This window comes from Equus przewalskii, chromosome X, assembly GCF_037783145.1.
Source record: "Equus przewalskii isolate Varuska chromosome X, EquPr2, whole genome shotgun sequence".
Lineage (NCBI taxonomy): Eukaryota > Metazoa > Chordata > Mammalia > Perissodactyla > Equidae > Equus > Equus przewalskii.
The window spans coordinates 96,458,276-96,485,957 of record NC_091863.1 but is presented as its reverse complement, the minus strand read 5'-3'; the positions used below and the strand labels follow the sequence as shown (position 1 = coordinate 96,485,957).

Sequence of the window (27,682 nt, the reverse complement as noted above, 5' to 3'; positions counted from 1 at the left end):
AATAAAAAAAGAAGACCCAACTGTATGTTGTCTACAAAAACCCATTTTAAATATAAAGACATAGATAGATTAAAAGTAAAGAGATGGAGAGAGATGGAGAAAGAAACACCAAACAAAAGAATGCTAGAGTAGGTATATTAATTTCAGACAAAGAACACTTCAGAACACAGAAAATATCAGAGATAAAGAGGGGCATTACATAACAATAAAGGACTCAGTTTTCCAATAAGACTTAACAATCCTCAATGTGTACACGCTTAACAACACAGTGTCAAAATACATGAGGCAAAAACTGACAGAACTGCAAGGAAAAATAGAAAAATCCACCATTGTACTTGGAGACTTCAATACTCCTCTATTAGTGATTGACAAATACAGCAGGTAGAAAATCAGTAAGAATATAGTTCAACTAACAGCATCATCAATAAACTGGATCTAATTGACACTTATAGAATACTTCATCCAACAATAGCAGAATGCACCTTCTTCTCAAGCTCACATGGAACATTCATTAAGATAGACTACTTTCTGGGCCATAAAACACACTTCTAAATAACACATAGATCAAAGAAGAAATCTCAAGAGAATTTGAAAAAATATTTTGAACTAAATGGAAATGAAAATACCACTTGTCAAAATTTGTGGGATGCAATGAAATCAGTGCATAGAGGGACATTCATCACATTGGATGCATATAGTATAAAAGAAAAAAGATCTAAAATTTATAATCTTAGTTTCCACCTCAGTAAACTAGAGGAAGAAAGCAAATTAAATCCAAAGTAAGCAGAAAAAAAGATATAAAAATCAGAGCAAAAATCAAAGAAATTGAAAATGGGAAAATAGAGAAAATCAATGAAACTAAAAGTTGGTTCTTTTGAAAATATAAAAAATGATAGATCGCTATCCAGGCTAACCAAGATAAAAGGAGAGAAGACACAAATTGCTAATATTGGAAATGAAAAAGGGGCCATCACTACGGATCCCATAAACATTAAAAGGACAATAAAAAATATTATGAACAACTCTATGGCCACAAATTTGATAACTTAGAAGCAATGGACCAATTCCTTGAAAGAGACAATCTACTAATATTCATACAAAGAGAAATAGATTATCTGAATAGACCTAAATCTATTTTTTTAATTGAATTAATAATTAATAACCTTCCAAAACAGAAACCACCAGGCACAGATGGGTTCACTGGAGAATTCTACCAAACATTTAAGGAAGAAATGATACCAATTCTCTACAATCTGTTCTAGAAAATAAAAGCAGAAGGAACACTTCCTAACTCATTCTATGAGATCAGCATTACCCTAATACCAAAACCAGGCAATACATTACAAGAAAGGAAACCTAAAGACCAATATCTCTCATGAACATAGATGCAAAAATCCTCAATAAAATATTAGCAGATCGAATCCAACAATGTATGAAAAGAATTACAAACTGGGATTAACCCCAGATATGCAAGGCTGGTTCACACTCAAAAGTCAATTAATGTAATTCATCACATCAAAAGGCTAAAGAAGAAAAATTACATGATCATATCAACAGATGCAGAAAAAGCATTTGACAAAATCCAACATTAATTCATGTTAAAAACTCTTGGCAAACTAAGAACAGAGGGGAAGTTCCTCAACTTGATAAATGACATCTATAAAAAGCCTACAGCCATCATCATACTTAATGGTGAGAAACTAGATGCTTTCACCTTGAGATCAGGAACAAATCAAGGACATCCCCTCTAACCACTCCTATTGAATATCGAACTGGAAGTCCTAGCTAATGCAATAACACGAAGCAAAGTAAAAGCTATAAAGATGGGGAAGGAAGAAATAAAACTGTCTTTGTCTGCAGATGACATGATTATCCAGGATGAAATTCCCAAGGAATTGACAAAATAAAAAAGATTCCTCCTGGAACTAATAAATGATTATAGCAAAATTGCAGGACACAGGTAAATATTCAACAGTCAATCACTTTCCTATATATCAGCAATGAGCAATTGGAATTTGAAATTAAAAACAGAACGCCATTTATATTATACCCAAAAGTTGAAACACTTAGGTATAAACCTAGCAAAATATGTGAAATATCTCAATATCTATATGTGGAAAACTCTGATGTAAGAAATCAAAGAAGATATGAATAAATGGAGAGATATTCAATGTTCATCAATAGGAAGAGTCAATATTAAGATGTCAGTTCTTCGACTTGATCTATAGATTGAACACAATCTCACTCAAAATCCTACAAAGTTATTTTGTGGAAATTGACAAGCTGATCCTAAAGTTTATATGGAAAGGCAAAAGACCCAGAATAGCCAAATTCATACTGAAGAAGATCAAAGCCAGAAGACTGACACTACCCAACTTCAAGACTCACTATAAAGCTACAGTAATCAAGACAGTGTGGTATCATCAAAAGAATAAACAAATAGATCAATGCAACAGAATAGAGAGCCCAGAATAGACTCACGTAAATATAATCAACTGATCTTTGACAAAGGAGCAAAGGCAATCCAATGGAGAAAGGATAGTCTTTTCTTTTTTTTTTTTTTAAAGATTGGCACTTGCGCTAACATCTGTTGCCAATCTTTTTTTTTTTTCTCCCTAAAGCCCCCTGGTGTATAGTTGTATATTCTAGTTGTGAGTGCCTCTGGTTGTGCTATGTGGAATGCCGCCTCAGCATGGCCTGACAAGCGGTGCTATATCCGCACCCAGGATCCGAACCCTGGGCCACAAAAGTGGAGTGCGAACTTAACCACTCGGCTATGGGGCCGGCCCCAAGGATAGTCTTCTCAACAAATGGTGCTGGCAGAACTAGATATCCACATGCCAAAAAAAAAATGAATCTTACACCTTTCACAAAAATTAACTTAAAATGGATCATAGACCTAAATGTAAAACACAAAACTATAAAACTTCTAGATGTCATAAGAGAAAATCTAAGTAACCTCGGGTTTGGCAGTGGGTTTTTAGATGCAACACCCACAGCACAATCAATGAAAGAAAAATTGATTGGACTTCATTAGAATAAAAAAATGTGTGCTCTGCAAAAGACATTGTTAAGAGAATGAAAAGACAAGCCACAGACTGGAAGAAAATGTTTGCAAAACATGTATCTGATAAAAGACTTGTATCCACAATATGCAAAAAAAATCTTAAAACTCAACAGTAAGAAAACAACCCAATTAAAAAGGAGGCAAAGTGGGCTGGCCCTGTGGTGTAGTGGTTAAGTTCGTGTGCTCTGCTTCAGCGGCCTGCAGCTCACAGGTTTGGATCTTGGGCACAGACATAGCACCACTTGTCAAGCCATGCTGTGGCGGCATCCCATACAAGATAGAGGAAGATTGGCATAGATGTTAGCTCAGTGACAATCTTCCTCAAGCAAAAAGAGGAAGATTGGTAACAGATGTTGCCTCAGGGCCAATCTTCCTCACACACAAAAAAAAAGTGGGCAAAAGATTTGAACAGATACCTCACCAAAGAAGATATAAAGTTGGCAAATAAGCATATGAAAAGATGCTCAACATCAAATATAATTTGGAAATTGAAGACAAAAACAACAAGATACCAATACACACCTATTAGAATGGCTAAAATCTAAAACACTGACAACACCAAATGCCGACAAGGGTGTGGAACAACAAGAACTCTCATTCATTGCTGGTGGGAATGCAAAATGGCTCAGCCACATTGGAAGACAATTTGGCACTTTCTTAAAAAACTAAACACCCTCTTACTTTAAGATCCAACAATCCCACCTCTGGGTATTTACCCAAGTAAGTTGGCAATTTATGTCACACAAAAACTTACACGTGAGGGGCTGGCCCCGTGGCCGAGTGGTTAAGCTCGCGCGCTCCGCTGCAGGCGGCCCAGTGTTTCGTTGGTTCGAATCCTGGGCGCGGACATGGCACTGCTCATCAGACCACACTGAGGCAGCGTCCCACATACCACAACTAGAAGAACCCACAACGAAGAATATACAACTATGTACCGGGGGCTTTGGGGAGAAAAAGGAAAAAAAATAAAATCTTTGAAAAACTTACACGTGAATGTTTACAGTAGCTTTATTCATAATCACCAAAACCTGGAAGCAACCATGATGTCCTTCAATAGATGAATAGATAAACTGTGATACATCCATGACACATGGAATATTATTCAGTGATAAAAAGAAATGAGTTATCAAGCTATGAAAAGACATGGAGAAATCTTAAATACATACTGCTAAGTGGAAGAAGCTAGTCTGATTCCAACTATATGACATTCTAGAAGAGGTACAACTTTAGTGACAATGAAAAGATAAGTGGTTTCTAGGAGTCGGGGAGGAGAGGAAGAGGGCAGGGGAGGAAGGATGAATAGGTGGAGCACTGGGGATTTTCAGGACAGTGAAATTATTCTGTATGATACTATAATGGTAGATACAGGATATTATGCATTTGACAAAATCCATAGAAAGCACAACACAAAGAGTGAACTCTAACATAAACTATAGGCTTTAGTTAATTATAATGTATTGATATTGGTTCATCAATTGTAACAAATGTACCAACACCAATGCAAAATGTTAATAACAGGGGAAACTATGAGGGCAGGCGTGGTGGGGGGAGTATATAAGAACTCTCTGGACTTTCTGCTCAATTTTTCTGGAAACCTAAAACTGCTCTAAAAAATAAAGTCTACTAATTTTTTCTAAAGCAAGACAAGATCAAAGTGTGAATATTGCTAGCATCTCCACATGTTTGAATCCAATGTTTTCAAGATGCACTGACTTTGGGTTTTTGGTTTATTGGTGTGGTTTATCCGATAATAGATGTAAAAGTATGTAGTGATGGTTACATTTTGCAAAACTGCATTCTGAGGGACTCCTGTTCTTTGATTTTTAAAGCAAAAGGAGGAAGGGGGAGATGGAGAAGGAGAAGCAGGCAGAAGAGAAGAAGGGAACAGCCTGAGGAAATCAAATGCCACAGTTCCATATTTAATATTTGTCCTTAAAGGAATAGCCAGTGTGCAACACGTTCATCTTTTAATATCATCACAATGAAAGCTTTGTACCCTAAATGCCATAAATAAAGAACATCAGTAGATTGGAGTTAAGCAATGTAGGAGCAGACGGCTGTATCTTCTTTATCTCTGTATTCGACCTTCTTTCCCTTTTTTCCTCTTTCACACATAGATGTGAATTTATGGTTCTTCAATTTTATTTGGAATCTGTGACACCGCAACCATTGGCTGTGCTTTGGGAGCTGGGTTATTTGCCAGATTTTGGAGCTTCCTTATGCTCCACCTCCCTCAGATATTAAGGATGAGCCTCCTCACGCTCAGTATTAGCCTCTAGCATAGTTGGCCAACATCCTATTCCCCTAGGGGCCTGGTGAGCAGCAAAGCACTCAAATTCTTCATCCAAGTCACGCACTGAGCAGTACATTATTCACTCTTTCCTCTCTCTATCTTTTGTCACACACACACACACACACACACAATCTTTACCTCACATGCATCCTGGAATGGTCACATCATTCATTTCATTCTGTGTTATTTTTGGTCATCAGAATACTCCCACAAGCTTCAGCTACATTTCTACCTGTTGGCAGGAACAGCTCATCCCAGTGAGGTAAATTAGAAATAATTTTCCATTTATGGCACAGTTTTTCCAATGTGAAATTCATATTGGCTGACCCAATATTTTGAGGAATTTTCCATACATCTAGAGGCCTAATATCATCAAACTCTCTATAAATGGGACATCAATGCATCATCAGAGAAGAAATCCTGGTGAGCCATGTGTTAAAGGTACTGAAAAAGCCAGCATTCCAGTAGAGTTGCTAGAGATCACAAGTTTGTATCAACCAAGAAGTATTTGGGAAGACGGTTATTTTTTAAAAGTATGTAGTTCAGGTTTTGAGCCCATAAATCCTTTCAAAACAGTGATTAAAAACTTTGTTTTAGTCTTGCAACTTCTAAAACAATTGTTGGTATAATTGTGAAGCAGCTACAAATTCAAACAAACACAGACCACAAAAGAGTCCCCCTAACTCTCAATACCTCAACCCCCATTTCCACAACCCAGACCCTGCCTTAGTGCTCTGGGTGACAGCCGTGCACCTGTCCAGGCAACATCAATTGCATAGAAGTAGTTAATGGAAGCCCGTAACACACAGACAAATTAATTCCTGTAAAGAATGGATCAACGTAAGTATGAATGATTCCTTGTCTTGGCTGGGCTGGGCTTCCACAGGACTCAACCTCTGCCCAACTCCACGGACTGCCTGTACCTGCCTGTGTGTTCTGGCTTCCACCTCACTTCCTATTCAAGAAACAGAGGCTGCTCCAAGGAAATTGAGCAAGAAGAGTATCATGCCAATCAGAGGTGCAGGGGTAGGGGTTTTCTCATTGGAACTAAAGTGCTTTCCTACCAACCACTGGGTAGGTAGGCCAAGCACTATTGCAAAGTTGGCTTTTATAGGCAATTGATGCAAAAGTGTACAGCCTAGTGTCACAAAAGTTAGGCATAGGTTTTCCACTGAAAACTTTTATTAGAAATTTCCCAAACTTCCCATCCCAAATCACATAACTTCTCTTACTCAATTCAGTTCTTGGTCCTCACCCCATGACCAGTTGTTTTAAAATAGAAGATATCCAATAGCATAGTCCACTTTTTCCATTTAACATTATGCCATAGATCTTTCCCTTAAATTCCAAAAAAAGGAGATTTCCAATATCAATGGCATTAGTTTTCACTGTCTAATAAGTTATCTCTTAGGCAGAAAGGCCCAGAGACCATCTAGCTACTAGTACACTGGATTCAGAATTTCGTGCCTTCAAAAATCAGTCAGAATTAGTGTTCGAATGGTTTTTCATTTAAAAACAGTATAAAATGAATAGAAATAATGACCATTAACCGTGTATTGCTGAAGTAGCATATGATGGGACCAGTTTAAGGGGCTGGATGAGGAGGAGGTTACAAATTCCTTTTGCTGGAGCACATTGGTGGCGATAGGTGGCTGGAGGATAAATACGCAGTTTTTCTCTGGGTTGCGAACTTAATTGGAGTGTATCAGGCTCAAGTCACTAACACAGAATTTGTGCCCTCTAAGCTAACTGGGCAATATGGGGCTTAGACATCATAGCTCACCATCAATTTGATAAACTCTCCTTATTTTGCTTGGGATTGGAAAGAAAAAATTGTGTGTGCGTGTGTACTCCTACATACATACAATATACATACAAACATATACGTATATAAAATTACATAGGTTTTGTTGTTTATACGGCTGCTCAGTGAAATGTGTCATGTCGCCGTGTGTCGTCCTTTCCTTCAAGTATTTCAACCGAGCAGCTTCACTCGGAACCGGAAGAATGCGCGGACTCGGTTGCCTCACCGGCTCCTTTATACCGATACACACATCCCGTCCTGTCGGCAGAAGGCCCTCCTTGGTTGGGGACGGGATTTGTCGACTTACCCGGAACTGTTCCCAAGCTTTCCCAGGTTTGGGTAGTGGCGCGGCCTGGGGTCCCGGGAGCTAAGGCGCCGAGATCTTCCCAGGCTCGCGAGAGCGCCCCTCCTCCCGCCCCGCGGGGGACCCGGCAGCAGGGATGGCTCCGGTGTCTGACTCGCGCAGCCCAGAGGGGGAGGCCTCGGGCTCTGGGGGGAAGCGCCGCAGTTCGTCGAGGAGCCCTAAGCCCAGCAAATCCGCCCGCTCCCCGCGGGGCCGCCGCTCCCGCTCGCACTCTTGTTCTCGGTCCGGGGATCGGAACGGCCTCAGCCACCAGCTGGTCGGCCTCAGCCAAGGCTCCCGAAACCAGTCCTACAGATCACGTTCGCGCTCGCGCTCCCGAGAGCGGCCCTCTGCGCCGCGGGGCACCCCCTTCCCTTCTGCCTCCTCGTCCGCGTATTATGGCGGCTACTCACGCCCCTACGGGAGCGACAAGCCGTGGCCTAGCCTCCTGGACAAGGAGAGGGAGGAGAGTCTACGGCAGAAGTGAGTGACACGGCCGCATCTTCTCTTGCACGAGCCCACCTGCCATCCGAGTGCGATTTATCGTTCATCCCGCTTCTGACTCTTCGCATTTCTTTCTCCGCCTGCCTGCGCCCATTTTCATCCCTTCCTTCAATCCACCCACGACAACACCGTGTTCGCCCTTTTCTTCCCTTAGGATTCCACTCATCCTCGAGCCCCTTCATGCAGTGCCTCTGGTCTCCCGCCACCCCCTTCTGCCTCCTGGCTTGTATCGGACATGGCCAAGAGCCTCAGACCTACCGAATTACAGCATTTCCTTGCTTGTCTCGTTGTCATTCGTGAGCATGTTTTCATTCCCCACTAGACTGAGCTCTTGGACAGGAGGAGCCCTATTTTATTGATCACAAAATTCACAGTGCCTAGCACTTTGTAGGCGCGCAACCATTGCTTGTTGAATGATCAGACAAGTTTGAGATGATAACACGATATGTAAACGGAAATGCTTTGTAACGAGTTGGGAAAGGTTGAGATTAAGGGTTTAAATTGGAGAGAAGAAGAACCTCTTGAGACAAGATGATTGAATGAATGTAGGAAAAGTGACCGGCTAAACTGGAGGTTAGGCTGTGTTGATAAAGGTCTTGTTAAGAGGTCTCAATCTTGACCGTGAAAAATGAGGTCAGGGTGAGATCGGGTCGCCTCGAATGAGAGTATTGAAGTAGAAACATGGCTAGTTTAAGAAGGAGAAAGGAAAAGGGTTATAATTATTGCTGTGTAAGCCTTAATATCTAATGCTTATTGAGTGTTAAATGATGTGTCAGACACTGTACTAAGTGCTTTAGAGACACTGTGTGTTTAAAAAAACAAGGAATTTAAAAGTATTGTTAGAAGCATTGAGGGGCAGGTTAAGGTTCGAACCGCTGAGAGAGGTCTTCATGAATCGTTTTCTTCCAGGAGTGGGAAGTCGTAAAGCACAGTGATGAAGAGGACGCGCTCCGGAATCAGACTGCCCGAGTTTGAGGCCGTGCTTTGCTACTTAATAGTTGCGTGACTTTGGGCAAATTACTTAACCTCTCTGAGCTTCATTTCTTCCCAATTTAAAAGGGGATACAATTAGCAGGAAGGCTTTTAGAGTTGTGATGATTTAGTGCCTGGGCCCTAATAAATAGTCTTTAAGTGTCAGCTATTAGGGTTTCGTGCGTGGGAGCAGCAACAGTGAAAACAGGCCTGAGTTAGGTTGGAGACCTACCTCTCCAGATTCAATGTTTCCAAAGTTCCCCCCCAGGCTGTGTCAATCAAAAAGCAACCAGCTTCTTAGTGGACAGTCTTCACCAAAAGATGTTGGAACTTCTTGGATGAAATTTACATTCGTCCATTTAGAAGATAAGTGATTTATCTTGAGAGTACACATGAAGCCGGGTGGCAGCAGGAAGGAGAACTGAACTACTTGCTCTCTGCAGCCTGTCAGGCATTCTTCCCTGTGTGCATATATTCCAGCTTCCGTCCTAAGGATGGCCCCTTTTAGATTGGCTGTTTCTTCCAAGTGGGAAACCTGAATCTGATTCTGCATGATTATAATACCTTTCCCTCTGAATAAAGAAGTAAAAAAGTAGTTTATTCAGACAATCAAACCAATTATATTTACTTTGTAAGGTTTTTTGAAAAATAAGTGGAGTCACAAGCAGCTAAACTTTGAGGAATTGAGCCTTAGTTGTTGTGGTTTGTTTGTTTATGAGTAATAGCAAAAATTAAAAGAAGAAATCGCAAACATAAAACAAGAAAAAGAATTTTAGTGTCCTTCAAGAGTAGAGAATGTACTCCTTTTCCAAAGAGGAATTAAAGAGAAAACAAAAAACAAACCCGTGTCTCAGTGAGTACAATTTTTGTCCAATAAAACTTTTCTTTCATTTTCAGAGCTCCCTTTGTTTTCTGCTTCTAATGCTTCATTTTTATTTTCTTCATTAGTTCCTGAGTTTCTGAAAATGGAAGATTTGACCAAATCAAAAATAAAGACTTCTGTTTACTTTCATAAATGTGTGTAAACAAATGAAGTGATTTCCACACGTGAAACTGTTTCTGTCACATACTGGGGAAGGTGAAATGAGCAGTTAGGAGCTTTGTCCTGCATGCGGCAGAAGGGATGCACTGGCCAGCCTCCCGGGCTGCGTTTCTGGCCCGGCCTCTCTGGCTGTCTGTAATCTGTACCGTTTGATAGTATGATCAGAACATAAGTGTTGTTCTGATAGATCGTAAGTGTTAAGTTTACGTTTAAACCAAGTTTTTATTAATTTGTTTAAAATGTAAAGGGAAAATAGGACTTAACTGGACTCCTTTGAATTTGATTATATATTTAGGAAACAGAATTTAGTCATGGAGTTATAATTTACATGCTTCTGTCTTCCAGGAGATTAAGTGAGAGAGAGAGAATTGGAGAATTAGGAGCTCCTGAAGTATGGGGACTTTCTCCAAAAAATCCAGAACCAGAGTAAGTGATTAAAAAAAATATTTTTTAAATATAATGTTTAAATCCAGAGTCTATTGTCAAAATTTTGTTAAGCAAAGAACTTTAAGTGCAGCTCATGTTTTTTCTTCTTTCTTTTTTTTAATGTTCCTCATTTTTTTTATTGAGGTAATATTGGTTTATAACATTATATAAATTTCAGGTGTACATCGTTACCATTCGATTTCTGTATGGATTACATCATGTTCACCACCCAAAGACTAATAACCATCCATCTCTTTCTTGTGATTTACGCAGTTCTACCCCTTAAGTTTTAAAAACATGGAACGTACCTAAGGATTAAAACCTGTTACTAGTGGATTTTTAGCTTGCTAATTGTTGTCTTTAAATTATAATTCTTGGGGTGCTAATTTCCTGTTCATAGGAAGTTCAGTCTTAAGTAATGCATTTATATTATTTTGAATTATTTTTTCCCAACCCAGTAGCAGATTGCATGTCCAATGTTAGTATTACAAAAGGATTTTTTTTAATGAATATACCGATATGGTTTTGTTTAGTTTTCCTGTATCCAATACTATCTAAAGGCTTAATGCTTTTTTTTTCCTTATTTTTTTTTCTCTTTAGCGCTAATTGTTAGCTGCTTCTTCCCTCTCCTCTATTTCTTTGTCTCCTTGAGGTTAGTTGAGATAGTGTGCTTGACAGGGAAACCTGTCATTTGTGACAGGCTGATAAAGCATTGTTATCTGAAACTTGTCCTTTTTTATTTTTAATTTTTAGAAATGTTTACAATTTTTTTATTAAAGTATAATTGACATACAACATTCTATTAGTTTCAGGTGACAATATAATAATTTGATATTTGTATATATGGTGAAATGATCACCGCAAAGAGTCTAGTTAACATCCGTCACCATACATAGTTATAAAAGTTTTGTGTGTGTGATGAGGACTTTTAAGATTTCCTCTCTTAGCAACTTTCAGATACGCAATACAGTATTATTAACTATAGTTGCCATGCTGTACATTACATCCCCACGACTTATTTCTCTCATAACTGGAAGTTTGTACCTTCTGACCACCTTCATCCATTTCACGCACCCCCCACCCACCATTCTCTGGCAACCACCGACCTGTTCTTTGTATCTATGAGCTTGGGTTTTTTTTCCTTTAAGATTTCACGTATAAGTGAGATCATATGGTGTTTGTCTTTCTCTGTCTGACTTATTTCACTTAGCGTAATGCCCTCAAGGTCTATCCATGTTGTCACAAATGGCAAGATTTCATTCATTTTTATGCTTTGATGAACATGGGGGTGTGTATATCTTTTTAAGTTAGTGTTTGTGTTTTTGGATAAATACCCAGAAGTGAAATTGCTGATCATATGGTAGTTCTATATTTAATCTTTTGAGGAAACCTCTGTGCTGTTTTTCATAGTGGCTGCACCAGTTTACATTCCCACCACTGTGCACAAGAGTTCCCTTTTCTTCACATCCTGGCCGACAATTGTTATTTCTTGTCTTTTTGATAATAGTTATTCTTTCAGGTGTGAGGTGATATCTCATTTTGGTTTTGATTTGCATTTCCCTGACGATTAGTGATGCTGAGTATCTTTTCATGTACCTGTTGGCCTTCTGTATGTCTTCTTTGGAAAAATGTCTGTTTAGCTCCTCTGCTCATTTTTTAATTGGATTGTTTCTTTTTTTGGCTATTGAATTGTGTGAGTTCTTTATATATTTTAGATATTAACCTCTTATCAGATACATGATTTGCAAATATTTTCTCCCATTCTGTAGATTGCCTTTTCATTTTATTGATGGTTTCCTTTCCTGTGCAGAAGCTTTCTAGTTTGATGTAGTCCCACTTGTTGATTTTTGCTTTTGTTGCCTTTTCTTTTGGGGCGTCAAATGCAAAAAATACTGCCTATGTTTTCTTCTAGGAGTTTTATGATTTCAGGTCTTACGTTCAAGTCTTTAATTGATTTTGAGTACATTTTTGTGTGTGATGTAAGATAGTGGTCCAGTTTCATTCTTTTGCATGTGGCTGTCTGGTTTTCCCAACACCTGTTATTAAAGAGACTGTCCTTTCCCCATTGTATATTCTTGACCCCTTTGTCATAAATTAATTGACCATATATGTATGGATTTATTTCTGGGCTCTCAATTCTGTCCATTGATCTGTGTGTCTGTTTTTGTGCCAGTACCATGCTGTTTTGGTTATTATAGCTTTGTAGTATATTTTGAAATCAGGGAGTGTGATGCCTCCAGCTTTGTTCTTCTTTCTCAAGATTGCTTTGGCTATTTGGAATCTTTTGTGGTTCCAGATAAATTTTAGGATTATTTGTTCTATTTCTGTGAAAAATGCCATTGGAATTTTTATAGAGATTTCATTGAATCTGTGGCTTGCTTTGGGTAGTATGCATATTTTAACAATATTAATTCTTCCAATTCATGAGTATGGAAAATCTTTCTATTTGTGTCTTCTCAGTTTCTTTCATCTGTGTCTTATAGTTTTTAGCATACAGGTCTTTCACTTCCTTGCTTAAATTTATTTGTAGGTATTTTATTCTTTTTGATGCAATTATAAATGGGATTCTTTTCTTAATTGATCTTTCCAGTAGTTCATTATTATTGTATAGAAATGCAGCAGATTTCTGTATATTGTTTTTTTATCCTGCAACTTTACTGAATTCATTTATTAGTTCTAACAGTTTTTTTTGTGGAATCTTTAGGATTTTCTATATATAATATGTCATCTACAAATAGTAACAGTTTTCTTCTTCCTTTCCAATTTGGATGCCTTTTATTTCTTTTTCTCGCCTAATTGCTCTGGCTAGGACTTCCAATACTCTGTTGAATAAAAGTGGTGAGAGTGAGCATTTTTGTCTTGTTCCTGCTCTTGAAGGAAAAGCTCTCAGCTTTTCACCATTGAATATGATGTCAGCTGTGGGCTTGTCATATATGGCCTTGATTATGTTGAGGGGCTGAAACTTGTTCTTATAGATACCTTTGGAAAATGCTTGAAGAATCTGAACTCAAAGAATTAGAATTGGAAGGAATCCTAAAAATAATTTTCTAGGCAACACCTAAATTATTCTAGCTGTGCTCTTCAGAGGAAAAGATTCTATGACAGAGGAATTCCCTTTCTAAACGATTAGAGAACTTTAATAATACTCATTTTCAGGATTCTCTACAACAGAGTGAGGTCTCTTTATACTGCAGAGTGTTAAGTTCTTTCTGCTCTGGGGAAACGGAACACTTGCTGCCCTACTGTATGTCCGTTACACACGTGGAGTAAAATTGTGACTGAAGTCTGCCCTCAGCCTTCTTGTCTCCAGTTTCTTTCATCTCTCCTTCTGGTTCCTCTTTGCTTACTTTTGTCCTTTGGTCTCTTCGGAACATATAAATCCTCCATGCTGCTGTCAGTTTGAATGGCGCTTTGTAAACTGTAAAGGCATATGCAAGAGTAAATGATTCTGTTATCACGAAGGTGGCAGAATCTTGAACTGGACTCTTACAGAAGCGCTCCAGTATCGCTTTTAATGGTCCTTGGACAGTCAATTTGCTACTGAAAAATTTTAATTCCATATTTTTATACTCTAGGGTCCATATGTCATCACTTTTCTGATTCTTACAAGCATTTTCTTTAAATTCAGCTCTGATGAACACACACCAGTAGAGGATGAAGAACCGAAGAAAAGCACCACTTCAGCTTCCTCTTCAGAAGGTATTTTTATAAATACGGAACTTTTTATTGAGAAGTTAAAGTTTATAAATAGTTGAATATTAGACTTCGCCTTTACTCAAATTGCCTATCATCTATTCCTTTTCAGTATTTCAAATACAATAAAATTGATACTCAGAAATACTTCTTTAGAAATTACTTTTTTATTTGTATTTTATGTAGAGGAAAAGAAGAAGAAGAAGAAATCTAGTCATTCAAAAGAAAGATCTAGGAAAAGAAGAAAGAAAAAATCTTCTAAAAGAAAACACAAGAAGTATTCTGAAGATAGTGACAGTGACTCTGATTCTGAAACAGACTCCAGCGGTAAGAAAACCATCCTTCTGCAAGCCTTGCTTCAAAACTAGTTGTACTTCTTAAAGCTTATCTTAGAAGAAGGCTCTTAAAAACAATAGTAATAGCCAAGAGTTTTTGAACAGTCACTGACTTCGTGCCAGGCACCCGCTGAGTGCTGATACTCGTTCTCTATTTAACGCACACAGTAACTGTAGGCTCCATCTTAGAGACGGGGAAATGGAGGCGCAGAGCAGGTTATAAGTACCACACTCCAGGTCACACTGGTGGGATTCAGTCTAAGCAGGGTCACTCCAGATTGGTTGTGTGTAGTTGTACAAGGCCTGTGGCACCAAACTAAGTTGGGGTTGGTCTGCAAGACGCGTGGTGCCAAACCGAGTCGTACAAGCCTGCATCAGCCCCGTGGAAGGGTTCTTTTGTGTAATTCTCACACTCCTTGGGCACCTTTGTGCAATTTTCAAAAAGGCACACCCTAAAGGACCCCCTTCAGGCTGGCAGCTCATTTATGGAAGACACGGCCTGTGGGCTGGCGCATCACAAAAGCCACCTCTTTGTGCCTTCTCCTGGCTGATGACTGACAGGGTACCTCCTCTGGGGACACATCACACAAAGGGGCCCCTTCCTCTGATGTCGCCTGGGTTTCCTGGCCCCCGTGGTCGCTTTTCTTCCTCATTGCTGGAAGACTGAACTTTCTTAAAGCACACACCTGAGCATGTCAGCCCCTGCTTAAAATCCTTCGGCCGCCTCAGGGTAAAGGTCAGACCTGACTGATCCCCCTCTAATCACATGTACCCTGTGCCTCCCTCTCACAGCGTCCTCTGTAGCCTGAGAACGGCTTCTGTTTCCTCAGTCTGCCATCTTCCTTCTCTTGACTCTTACTTGGTGCCAAGAGCCGGTCTGCCTACAGTGCCATCTCTCCCTGCGTGCGGCTCGGCTTACTCATTCAGCGGCGGGCACGTGTTACTTTCGTAGTAAAACTGCTTCAAAGAAAACTAGCTTGAGTCACCTTTTCCTGGTCCACCATTCCTCAACCACCCTCCCCAAATCGGCCTGATTTTGAGACTCCTCTGTATACCCAGAGCACCCCGCACCTCCGTCTCTCACTCCGGATTCTAATTCTCTCTCCACCTCTGTCTCCTCCTTAAGCCTGAGCTCCTGGAGAGCATCCTCCCCGACACACAGATTTTTTTCTCTTTTCATCATGAAAAGATTCAAACATTCAGGAAAGTAAAGGGAATAGTATAATACCACATACATATCACCTAGATTTTAATAGTTGTTAGTATGATGACATATTTGTTTCAAATATGGGTTCTTTGCTGAGATATTCAAAGTAAATTATAAATATCACACTGCCACCCTAAAGATTTCTGTATGCAGCTATAAAAAGTAAGAACATTTTCCAACTTAATCACAATACTGTTATCTCACGCAATAAAATGAATAATCCTACCCTCTATCACCAAATACTGAGCGTGACTTTAATTTCTAGTGCCTACCACATTTCCTGACAAGTAACAATAAATGTTTGAATGAATTAGTTTCTCTGTAACAACAAATAGGGCAGTAATAGGATATTTATCTACTCGAAAGTATTGGGGTTTTAGAGTTAAAATTTTTTTAATTGTAATGTGCTCTAATTTACAGATGAAGATACAAAAAGGAGAGCAAAGAAAGCAAAGAAAAAGGAAAAGAAGAAGAAACACAGATCGTCAGTTTTTTCCTTCAACTTTTATCATGAAAAAGTTCAAATATATATAAAATTACATAAAATAGTATAATGACCCCCCATATAACCATCACCCAACTTTAACAATTATCAACTCGTGGGCAGTCTCCACTGTCACCCCATTATTTTGAACCAATCCCAGATATTATTTAATCCATAAGCCAGCACATTTCTCTAAAAACTAGGCATTCTTTTTTTGTGTATGTGTAAGGAGGTTTGGCCCCGAGCTAACATCCATTGCCAATCTTCCTCTTTTTGCTTGAGGAAGATTGTCACTGAACTAACATCCATGCCAATCTTCTTCTACTTTATGTGGGATGCCACCACGGTGTGGCTTGATGAGCAGTGCTAGGTCCACGCCCACGATCCTGGGCTGCTGAAGTGGAATGCGTGAACTTAACCTCTACGCCACCAGGCTAGCCCCCTAGGCATTCTTTTTTAAAAAAAAAAAATCATAACCCACAATACTGTTATCAATAACAATCCTCAACTCGATAATTCCTTAACTCACAGGGGTTTTTTGTGCAGTTTTTTCAAATCAGTATCCAAATAATGTCCATAAATTGTGATTGGTTGATGTCTCTTACATCTCTTTAAATTGATAAGTTCTCCTTCCCTTTTGCTCATGTAATTTATTTGTTGAAGAAACTAATTCGTTTGTCCTTGGGAGTTTCCTGCAGTGTGGATTGTGCTGATTATGTCCTTGATGTGTCCTTTTAACGTGTTCTCTGTCCTTTGTATTTCCTGTGGATTGATAGTTAGATCTAGAGACTTGACGAAGTTCAGATTTGAGTTTTTGGCAGGAATACTTCCTAAGTGGTACTACGTATTTCCACCAGGAGGCAGATAATGTCTACTTGTCTCTTTTTGTCGTATTAACAGCCATGCATGTTCATTGCCTAGGTCCCTTATTTCATTAGGAATTGCAAAATAGTGATAGTCTAATTCTGGCTTTCTTCACTTATTAGCTACAATAATTCTATAAGACAAACCTACCCGCATCAATTATTTGGTTACCCTGAAGTACAGTTTGCCTAGGAAGGGCAGGATAATTGCTTACTTTTGTTGTTGTTGTTGTTTTTAAAGATTGGCCCTGAGCTAACAGCTGTTGCCAATCTTTTTTTTTTCTTCTTCTCCCCAAAGCCCCCCAGTACATAGTTGTATATTGTAGTTGTAGGTCCTTCTAGTTCTACTATGTGGGACGCTGCCTCAGTATGGCCTAATGAGTGGTACCATGTCCACGCCCAGGATGCAAACTGGTGAAACCCTGGGTTGCAGAAGTGGAGTGCACGAACTTAACCACTCAGCACCGGGGCTGGCCCCTACTTTTTTGTTTTATGAGTTTTCAAAATAATGAGTTGGATTTGTTTAGTATCGTTATAAACCCAAGAATTCAAACATATTTGATGTATATTAATCCATTACACTTAAAATTATTTATGTTCAAATTGGTAAGAGCTGTTTTTTAAACTGCTTTATTTCTGTTACCTTTCTACAACATGAGAATAGTATTTCATTGTTCCCTTTAGGGATCTTTTTTATAGCGAAACATGATTGGTTAAATAAGTGAGAATATTTTTTAATTAAAATTCTTCTGTAACAAGTTTGAATAAGCTGAGAAGTCAGATCATTTTAATGCAGTCTTTCATTGCCTTGAAAAAATAATGTGCCCTTTAACATGGGAGTATTAAGTTCATTTGTATCCAATTATAATCATTACAGGAAGAAATACAAGAAAAAGAAGTCTAAGAAGAGCAGAAAAGATTCCAGTGATTCAAGCTCTAAAGATTCCCAAGAAGAGTTTCTGGAGAATCCCTGGAAGGACCGATCAAGTAGGTTCTTCGGATAGACTTTGACTCAGAACAAACATTAAATTAACCAGTTAGTCAAAATGTGAATATGTCTCTAAACATCTTTTGTGCAGAGCCTGAAGAACCCTCAGATTTGATTGGCCCAGAGGCACCAAAAACACTTGCCTCTCAAGATGATAAACCTCTGAAGTAAGTAACAGTGTATTTACAGTACCTACAGTACCTTCCCCAAAGTGTGGCCCTAACTTACCTTTCCAAGCTTCTGTCTCTCTAATCCCTTATTTATATCCCAGGTTCCAACTGAGCTGAACTAAAACTTCCTTGTATTTACTGGGTACTTTCCCACATCGTGCCTTGTTCACTTTATTTCTTCCTCCGACATGCCCTCCCTTGTTTTCCCAGCCCTGGTTTCTCCCCAACCCCAATTTCTTCCTGTTAAAATCTTTACATCCTTCAAAGCCATTTTCAAAAAGAGGGGGCATGTGTGATTCCCAATACCTCCCCTCCATAAGTAGATGTGATTCCTACCCCTTTAATCCTTTGTTCTTCATAGCGTTTTCTATTTCTTTTGTGCAATGTATTATGTAATCTATGTTGTATTGCAGTTATATCCTTATTAATATGTAAATTACACAGGAAGAGAGATTAGTTTTGTATTACCAGCTTTGAATTTAATAAGTGCTCAAGAAGCATTCAATGAATTGAATGAAGGGATGGTAGTTTTTAAAGTGCCCTTGAATGAAAGTTAAATAGATAATTGTTACTGTAGATAATTGTTACCATTATTATTGGTGATAGGTCTAAAAAGTCAATGCTATTTTGAGATATATTATTTCTTTACTTTTTTTGTTTGTTTAAAGGCAAAAGGAATTCACTGGAGGCAAAAGCAGTAAAGGCAATATCTGTAGGGATAAATTGATCCCTAAATGTAAACCATGAATATGTACTCACTCACATCAATTCTTTTGTTCTTCCAGAGTATCTCTGCGTTTCTGGGGTAGTTATATAGGTCATAGTGCAGTGTTCACTAATTAATTTCATATTGGGCTTCCCAGCATGCTGCTACTCAGTAACTGTTGTTCCTGCCTTTTTCTGAGAGAAAATGTTTTTTTGTGATCTCTTTAGATGATGTGCTTTTTACAGTGAACCTTTTCTGAATTCTGAATTACTTTGTAGCTATGGCCATGCTCTGTTACCTGGTGAAGGTGCAGCTATGGCTGAATATGTAAAAGCTGGAAAACGTATCCCACGAAGAGGTGAAATTGGCTTGACAAGTGAAGAAATTGCATCATTTGAATGCTCGGGTTATGTAATGAGTGGTAGCAGGTATGTTCTTGGCATTGAGGTCAGTTTCCATGATTAGATCTTTTCCTTCTTTTTCACTATCAGAATTATATTTTGGTGGTTGATTTTCATTAAGTGATCATTCCTAATGAAAAGTAGAGTATAAATATTGGTTTAATATTGGTTTTACTGGTATAAATGTGGTTGTCAATTTTAGTTGACAGCCTCAAACTCAAACTCAGCTATATCTCCAACTTTAAAGAATCAGTCTTTCCAGTGTCCTTTCCTAGTTCATCTTTTGGTACAGATAGTTTATCATCTGGAGGATATAGTTAAATTCAGCTATTTATCACTGCCCCAGGAGGAATGTGACATTCTGGTAGTTAGGAAAGGATTTTCATGAGACAGTGCTTCCTAGTTTCTGAGTTTGCCTTCAGTTCTCTGTGGATTCTGAGAATGAAGAACAGAGATTATGACAGACATCAGGTTCAACATGGGGAAATGAATATAAAATTAGGGAAGAGAAAGGAAAGTACCAAAAAGAACGATGAGAATGAACTAATAAGGCATCAGTACCAAGATCAAACTGAATTTTGGATTTTTTAAACTTTATAAACCTTTAAAAGTAGGTAAATATTTTTAAATGAGATTGGAGGCAAATACTTGTAGAACCCCTGAAGCACCTCCAGAATCTTGGAATTCTGAGGACTGACATTTGAAAGCATTATATCTGAGGGCCAGCACAGTAAGAGAAAAAAGAAATCAAAGGCAGAGGATTGGAAAGGAGGATGTAACACTGTCAGTTTTTGTGAATGATGTGAATGTTTACACAGAAAATCCTAAAGAATCTTCAGATGAATTATAAACAATAGGAGGGTTTAACAAATGGCTGTATATAAGGTTAATACACAAAAATCAATTGCCTTTCTATGGACCAGCAACAAACTACTAGAAAATGTAATTAAATTTCAAAAATAACATTTTTAATAGTAGCAGAGAATATGAAGGACTTAGGAATAAATCTTAACAAAAGATATTGAAGACCTCTACAGGGAAAACTATAAAACTTTATTAAGAGGCATTAAAGAAGACCTAAATAAATGGAGAGATACCATGTTCGTGGATTGGAAGGCAATATTATAAAGCTGTCAGTTCTTCCCAAATTGATCTGTAGATTCAGTGCAGTTCCAATCAAAATCACAACAGAGTTTTCCATGAAACTTAATAAGGTGGTTCTAAAATTTATATTTATATTGGATGGTGGCCAAGAATAACCAGGTCACTTCTAAAGAAGAGCAGGAAGATAAGATTTGCCCTACCAGATGTGAGGACTTATTATGAAGCTTACAGCACTTTAGAAAGCGTGAGGGAACAAATGAATTATTCAGTGGAGTAAAATCCAGAGCCCAGGGTCAGAGCCATACATGTATGGAACTTTGGTATATGAAAGAGATGGCATGTCAGATCAGTGGGGAAAGAAGGAATTATTCAGTAAATGGAACAGGAAAAAAGTGGTTATCCATATGGAAAAAGATGAAAGTAGAACCCTATATCACCATATTTAAAAATCAGTGCAGCTAGATTCAGGACGTAAATGTCGAAAACAACTTTAACACTCTTAGTATAAAACATGAGCAGATATCTGTTAGATCTTGGGGTGGGGAAGCGTTTCTTAAAGAAGACAAAAAAAAAGCACTAACCATAAAATAAAATATTGATAAATTTGCCTAGGTTAAAGGTAAGAACTTTTGTTCATCAAAAGACATCTTAAAATAAGTAAAAAGACACGTTCCAAGCTGGAAGGAGATCTTGCAATATACATAACTGATAAAGAGTTAGTATTGAGAATATTTAAAGAATACCTATAAGCAACCCAAAAGAAAAGTGGGAAAATGACACAAACAGGCATTTGTCAGAAGAGGAAATATATATGGCCTACACATACATAAAAAGATGTTCATTATCATTGGAAATGGAAATTAAGAACATACTGAAATACCATTTTACACCCATTGGTAGACAAAAGTTCAGAGTTGTAATAATACCAAGCATTTGAGACGATGTGGATCTACAGAATCTCTTAAATGTTGCTAGTCGTGGTGTAAATTGGTACAACCACTTTGGAAAATAGTCTGACATCATCTTGGAAGGTTGAGCATTCATATACTTTATGACCCAGCAACTCCATACCTCCATACTTCAAAGAAAATCTTCAATGTACCAGGAGACATGTACGTAGATGTTTATTACAGCATCATTCACATAGCACTTCCTGGTCCAGATAAACTGCTCTACTCACAGTACCCTGAGCAACCTAAATACATTGCCATTTCTATCTCCTTGTCATACATTGACTCTCCATCCTGCCACTCCCCCACCTTCCAACAAATTTGAAATGATTCTACCCTCTTCTCCTTACTCAGTTTTCTCTTTTTCTAGACATAGCTCAAGCTTCATCTTGAACTGATTGTGTAGGATTGGTTACATATACATAAAAGGCAGGTTTTCATTTAGAGGAAAGTTTTCCCTCTAAATAAGCAGACCTTTTGAAGATGATGAAATAGTTCCCCTCTGCCCCTGCCCCTGTACTTTCCTGATTTGGCCCTTGGGCTAAATCCCTTCTTTCTTTTCTTTGAGCTGCTACTAGATTCTAAGGAAGTTAAATCCACTCACAAAACTCACCAAAAAATTCAATTGTAGATTTAGACTTGGTTCTTTTGGTTGTATGATAAATTAGAAACTTGAAGAAGTTCTGCCTGATAGAGGACAACTTAAGTCTTTCATCTATCCTACTATCAATTCAACAAAAGCACACACCACCTAGGAAGTTTAATAATTTGACCATTTCTCTTTGTTTTACTGGAAACAACAGAACTAGACTTATGCCCTTAGTATTTGAAATTAATAACATTCACCATGTTGACAGAACCTCAGAGATCATTATTTGAATACTAGAAATGAATAAAAAATGAATAAAGGACACATCAGCAGATGAAACGAATGATCTTTTGAAAATCTAACCCATTATAAAAAGTTTCTGCTTGTCAGTTTTTTAAATAGACTACTCTGTATTAAGAAAGGATTAGTGAGGAAGTGTATGAGAATAATTACTGAGAAATTAAGCCAAAAATAAAATTATCTCCAGGCATCGCCGAATGGAGGCTGTGCGACTGCGGAAAGAGAACCAGATCTACAGTGCTGACGAGAAGAGAGCCCTCGCATCCTTTAACCAAGAAGAGAGACGAAAGAGAGAAAACAAGATTCTGGCCAGTTTTCGAGAGATGGTATACAGGAAAACTAAAGGGAAAGATGACAAATAAGGATTTTCTGATTGTTCAGCAGACATTTTTAACAACAGGAAAGGAAGTCTTGGTTCCATATATACGTACAAAAGGATTATGATGATCTGAAAAAGCTTTACAGTGCTACTGTGCCTTCTATTTAATTTTTTCAGTCCTTCAATAAAAAGCTGCTCATTGATGTAACTTGAGCAAGTTCTTCGGGTTATTTTGGATTGACCAATATGAATTTCTGGTTTATAAATCCAAATTGTGAATGCAATCCTACTATATTGGGGGAGTGGCATTGAGAGAAAGTGTCAGTGAGATGTGAGAAACCGAACTCTCGCACCGTGCGACCAGGCTCCTATCAGCTCTACGTGATGCCCGCCCCCCAACCCCACCCCAGCCGAACTTGTGGCAAATTATCATTCCTCTACGCTGAATGTGTTATAAATGGACTTGACAGAAACATACAGGAGGCCGCTTTTGTTAACAAAATGAAGGCATTGCTGAAAAAAGTTAATCTGGAATTTGAAGATTGGCTTGTATCATATATAGTCTGCCCTGGAAATAATGTGTTTTGGTTTTAGTCCCTACCTCCATCCCAAAACCAACAAACAAACCAAAAAGCAAACTAACCCACGGACTCACTGAATTGAAAATGTGAATGTTAGTTTTTAAAATTCTTAATGGGTTACTTAAAAATGGTTCCTTGAAATTACAAAATATTGGAAAGTCTACTGTTGTGCCAATGTAAGTACGTTATTCCCATCTAAGCTGTGCTTAGATCATGTTTGCATACTAGAAATGAATGGGAGTCAACTGTGACCAGAAGTTTAATAGGGAAAAATATAATGAACCATTATTTTAACTTAGCTGTTTTATAAAGATGAAGCTAAAATGATATTAAACATTTTTAAGTCTGTCCTTTATGTAATAAGCAGATTTCGTTTTAAACATTGTTAAACCTTTTGGTTTATTTTTTGCATCTATCATTCAGTTTAACTTTGTATAGAACCCCCTCACTTTATCACTTTTTTATGGCTACTGTTGACTTTTACGTTTTGAAGAAATGGAGAATTCTGGGACTCCGAGATTATGGTCTTCTTCCTTCCCTTATTTTGTTCAGTTTTAGTTGTTAGGCCACAAGAGTGAAGGGGGCGGGGACAGTGGAAGTTTTGGCTGTTTTTGTTAAGGTGGTTTTGAATTGCATTGTTATCACGTGCCCAGGATAAATTTAAATCACCTGTGTGATGAGGAAATTCTGACTCTCCTGTTATAAAATACCCTCTCTCCTTATAATAGTTTAAGGTGGTTTTTTTCAAAGTTTTAAAATAAGGCAGTCATATTTTAAGTATAGATCAAGAGTTTTACTATTTAACATATGTTCTAGGAAAATGTCTACCTTTAATCCACAACTAATTAAACAGCCAATTGGCATGTAGCGACATTTATGACCCCTGAATTCAAAGTAATTTCTATTTCTCATCATTGCTGCCTCCCCTAATAAATCTGTTGTTTCCAAACGTTAAAAAGAAACTAGGTCCCGAATTTGAGAGTCATAATCCATCTACTTCCCTGTGTAATAAAACCTAAATTTATAATCCCCATTGAAAAATGCTGTTCTCTAAGAACATTATTTTTTGTTACTGATTCCTAAACTAGAGACTGAATGAATTTCTTCTCTCGTTTTCAGTAGGCAAGGTAGTTTAAATGCAACAATTTTGTGATAAATGAATATTGTGGATTTTCATTGTGTTCTCCTGTCTCCTCCACAGAGTAGATGCTCAACAAACGCTTGTTGAGTAAATGGAAGAAAATATATTAATTTATCTCAGAACTTTACCATTTCCTTCGTCAGGGTTTGTTCCGGAAAGATCTGCCAAAGAACAGCTTCAGTAGCGTATTCTTTGGGAAAGAGGAGGGAAGAATAGAAGGGCTAGAAGTATTTTCTTTTCAGCTCATGAGAGTTACTGCTTCCAACTGTGTTTAGTCACCTGAGCCATGGGTCAAACAGGAGGGCTGTTGTATTTGAAATATATGTTTTATTCTCCGAGGAGACTTATCTAGTTTCCCACGTCCTTTGCCTGTTGCTCTGCTAAGATTTCCCCTCCTTTTTTATTTATTGCACAAATGTTGAAAAGAGAAGACAGAAAAAATTACCCACAGTCTTAGCGTGTCGATTGTCTTTAGTATTCTGTGTTCCCTTCCAGTGCTTGTCTCCGTAAAGACACATTCTGACCTACCTGTAGGTAATCACTTGTAACGTAATTTTGTCTTTGCTGTTTTGAAACTTTGCAACCAGGCAAGACAGCCTCACAGGGATGGTAGGAACAAGTGATGATCTGGTGTGAGGATGGGAAGAAGACAAGAACTAAGTGAGGGTGGTGATTGAACCCGTGCCTGTTTCATTGCCCCCAGTCCTCAAGCTGCCCTGCTGCCATCCAGTTGTGATGCTGTGTTGTGGCAGGCAGCATGCTCGGTCTCAGCGTTTACTGTATTGTTTAACAGTGAGGCTTAACTTGCAATTAATGAAGGGGTCTGTGAGTAGGGAAACCTTCAGACTGCTATATTATGAGCTGTAGAACTGTTGTCATTTTTCTGTCCCTCGGTTACGCGCATAAAGAGGTGCATCTGGGCTGGAGAATTAGGCTCAAATGGGGGAGCAAGCAGCTGAGTACCAACCTCAGTTTGGTCTGACAGGTGAATTTTAGCAACTCTCTAAACTCAGCTTCTGTGCCTGTAAGACTCTGAGTGATGCAGATAGTGATGGAAGAAACTTTACAAAAAGAGGGAACAACTCACTGCTTACTCTGCTAACGTGATGGCAGTTGCTAAATGGAAAACGAATGAATGCATAAGTTTATTATTCAATAAATATTCTGTGGTTTGATGTGCAGTATCGTATTTTTAATACATTCCGATTAGAAATACAATCCTAAAACATTCTGTAAGCACCAGACACAATTGAATTAGAGACCAGTTGACTCTATTACAATATTTTTGGCTTCAACCATGTCCCTTACCCATTTTTCTCGAGGGCGATTCGTGCCTGGTCTGCAGAGGAAGAAAAACAAACACATCAAAAGCTTTTAAAATGAAACAAAACATTGAGCCAGAGATTGATTCCTGTTTTTCTCTTACATTCCTAGTGAGCAAAAAGCCTTTTGGGGTGGGGGTGGGGGGGTGCGAAGGTTTTCTCTGTCTATTCCTTAGGCCCAATCAATAAAAGGATTAATGAGCTCTTAAGTAAAGATTCTTGAAGAGAGCTGCTATACAGATGAAAAGGATTATTATACATGAGTTATTTCCATGTGATTGTGAAGTTTCCCATAGAAATAATAGACATGACCCACTTTGCCCAACTATAGTCCAGCAACTAATCCTCAAGTTTCTGATGACTGAAAAACAAAACACTAAAAAGAAAAATTTCTTGAATGATGGCAGAATCCTACTTTTAGCCCATCCTAATGGGGTAGGTGGTCCAAAAAGGAGAAGTGACCATTATGGCAATTATCTGTGGCTATAGCCTGCTGGGTTCCTGCAGTGTCATGACCTTTTTTCCACCACCCTTTTAAAATAAGTCTCCAAGTGTTCATTACCTGTGAACTAGTGATTGGCCCTCAAAGACATAAGAGACATCAATAGGTGCATCCTAAGAGAGAAACAGGACAACTGTCAGCCTAGAGCAATCATAGCAACTCATAATTCCTTCTGTCCCTATACTTGTCCATATGTATATTCTTAAGTTTCTAGAATTCATTTTCTTTATGATTTGGGAGTCTATAGGTATTAGTTCTTTGTCACTTCAAACCTCTGTTCCCCAACAGATCTTCTTGGCAACAGATAACCTTAAGAATCTCCACGATATTAGAAACAAGACCGGAAAGGCTTATGCTCCTCATTAATAGGAGCGTAAGTCATTTCCCTTTACGTGTTCCAGTTGATAGTACCTACTTGACCTCTTAGGAAAGGCATAAGAATGAAATAAAAGAGGTAACAAGGTTCAAAAACTTTTTTTTTTTTTTTGCTGAGGAAGATTCACCCTGAGCTAACATCCCTTGCCAGTCTTCCTCTTCTTTTTTCTTTTTCATGTGGGCTGCCGCTACAGCATGGCCACCAACAGACGAGTGGTGTAGGTCGGTGTCTGGGATCCGAACCCAGGCCACCAAAGTGGAGCGTGCTGAACTTAACCACTAGGCAACCAGGGCTAGCCCAAAAAATTTTTAAAGCAGCATAAAAATGTAGGTTGTAGGGGCCGGCCCGGTGGTGCAGTGGTTAAGTGCGCACATTCCGCTTCTGTGGCCTGGGGCTTGCTCGTTCGGATCCCAGGTGCAGACATGGCACCATTTGGCAGGCCATGCTGTGGTAGGCGTCCCACATATAAAGTAGAGGAAGATGGGCACGGATGTTAGCTCAGGGCCAGTCTTCCTCAGCAAAAAGAGGAGGATTGGCAGCAGATGTTAGCTCAGGGCTAATCTTCCTCACAAAAAAAAATGTAGGTTGTAATATTGTCTCAGTGGCCCCCACACATTCACCGCTCCAAAATTATACTTGGAATTCTGAGCAAGAGCCTGTCTCCCAAGCCCTTTCTCTGTATGGTCTCCGGTCATGGTCTTGCTTACCTCCACAGCCTTACTTTCTGATCTCTAACCTTACTGGTTAGCAAGACAGCTGATGGTGGGATATATGACCAGGAAAAGTGAGAGCTCCACATATTTTATCTCTTTAGATTACTCCAGGTTCCAAACTTTCTGAAAAGATAAGTTTGTACTAGGGTAGGATGAATACAGGACATAGTTGGTTCACTGTGTGGGCATATATAAAGCCTTAGAGTCAGGCAGAGCCTCAGATAACTCCTGTGGAAGGATGGAAGGCAGAGGACAAATAACATTTGTATGTCTGCTATGTTCTAGGCATTATGCTTGGTACCATCCCTGGCCTCTGAGAACCCTAATCCTGCATTCATGGATGTTATTTTGACTCCTTTCACACCAGCTATCGATGTATTTCATCTTCACCGTCTACCTAGAGGCTACAAGCAGTCATTCCTTCAAGAATTTATTGAGTGCCTACTATTTGCCAGGTCTTGTTTTACAGCAAGGCAAAAATCCCTGC

At 38.6% G+C, this 27,682-nt stretch overlaps 2 protein-coding genes across 4 annotated transcripts in view; one reads left to right on the top strand and one right to left on the bottom strand.

The window, feature by feature from the left end:
• The first annotated feature begins 7,373 nt into the window (after positions 1–7,373).
• On the top strand, positions 7,374–25,457 carry NKAP (NFKB activating protein). The gene is made up of 9 exons (XM_070604779.1): positions 7,374–7,990; positions 10,371–10,451; positions 14,080–14,150; positions 14,331–14,471; positions 16,107–16,170; positions 17,911–18,020; positions 18,113–18,188; positions 19,176–19,325; positions 22,429–25,457. Exons 1-9 carry the CDS (start codon positions 7,605–7,607, stop codon positions 22,601–22,603), a joined length of 1,254 nt encoding a protein of 417 aa, XP_070460880.1. The 5' UTR covers positions 7,374–7,604; the 3' UTR covers positions 22,604–25,457.
• Positions 25,453–27,682, bottom strand: part of AKAP14 (A-kinase anchoring protein 14) — a 15,818-nt gene continuing 13,588 nt past the window's right edge. For all 3 annotated transcript variants that reach the window (XM_070604782.1, XM_070604780.1, XM_070604781.1), the window contains exons 5-6: positions 26,167–26,219; positions 25,453–25,621 (exon numbers count right to left, since the gene is read on the bottom strand). In XM_070604782.1, coding sequence (XP_070460883.1) covers positions 25,537–25,621; positions 26,167–26,219 — 138 coding nt within the window. In that variant the 3' untranslated portion in view covers positions 25,453–25,536. The remainder of the gene's footprint in view (positions 25,622–26,166; positions 26,220–27,682) is intronic.

Excerpts from the sequence above, each read along its gene's own strand:
- NKAP (XM_070604779.1), top strand. The coding sequence starts at position 7,605 with ATGGCTCCGGTGTCTGACTCGCGCAGCCCAGAGGGGGAGGCCTCGGGC. Across the intron at positions 14,151-14,330 it reads TTCAGCTTCCTCTTCAGAAG|AGGAAAAGAAGAAGAAGAAG; the intron begins GTATTTTTATAA and ends TATTTTATGTAG. Across the intron at positions 14,472-16,106 it reads TTCTGAAACAGACTCCAGCG|ATGAAGATACAAAAAGGAGA; the intron begins GTAAGAAAACCA and ends TCTAATTTACAG.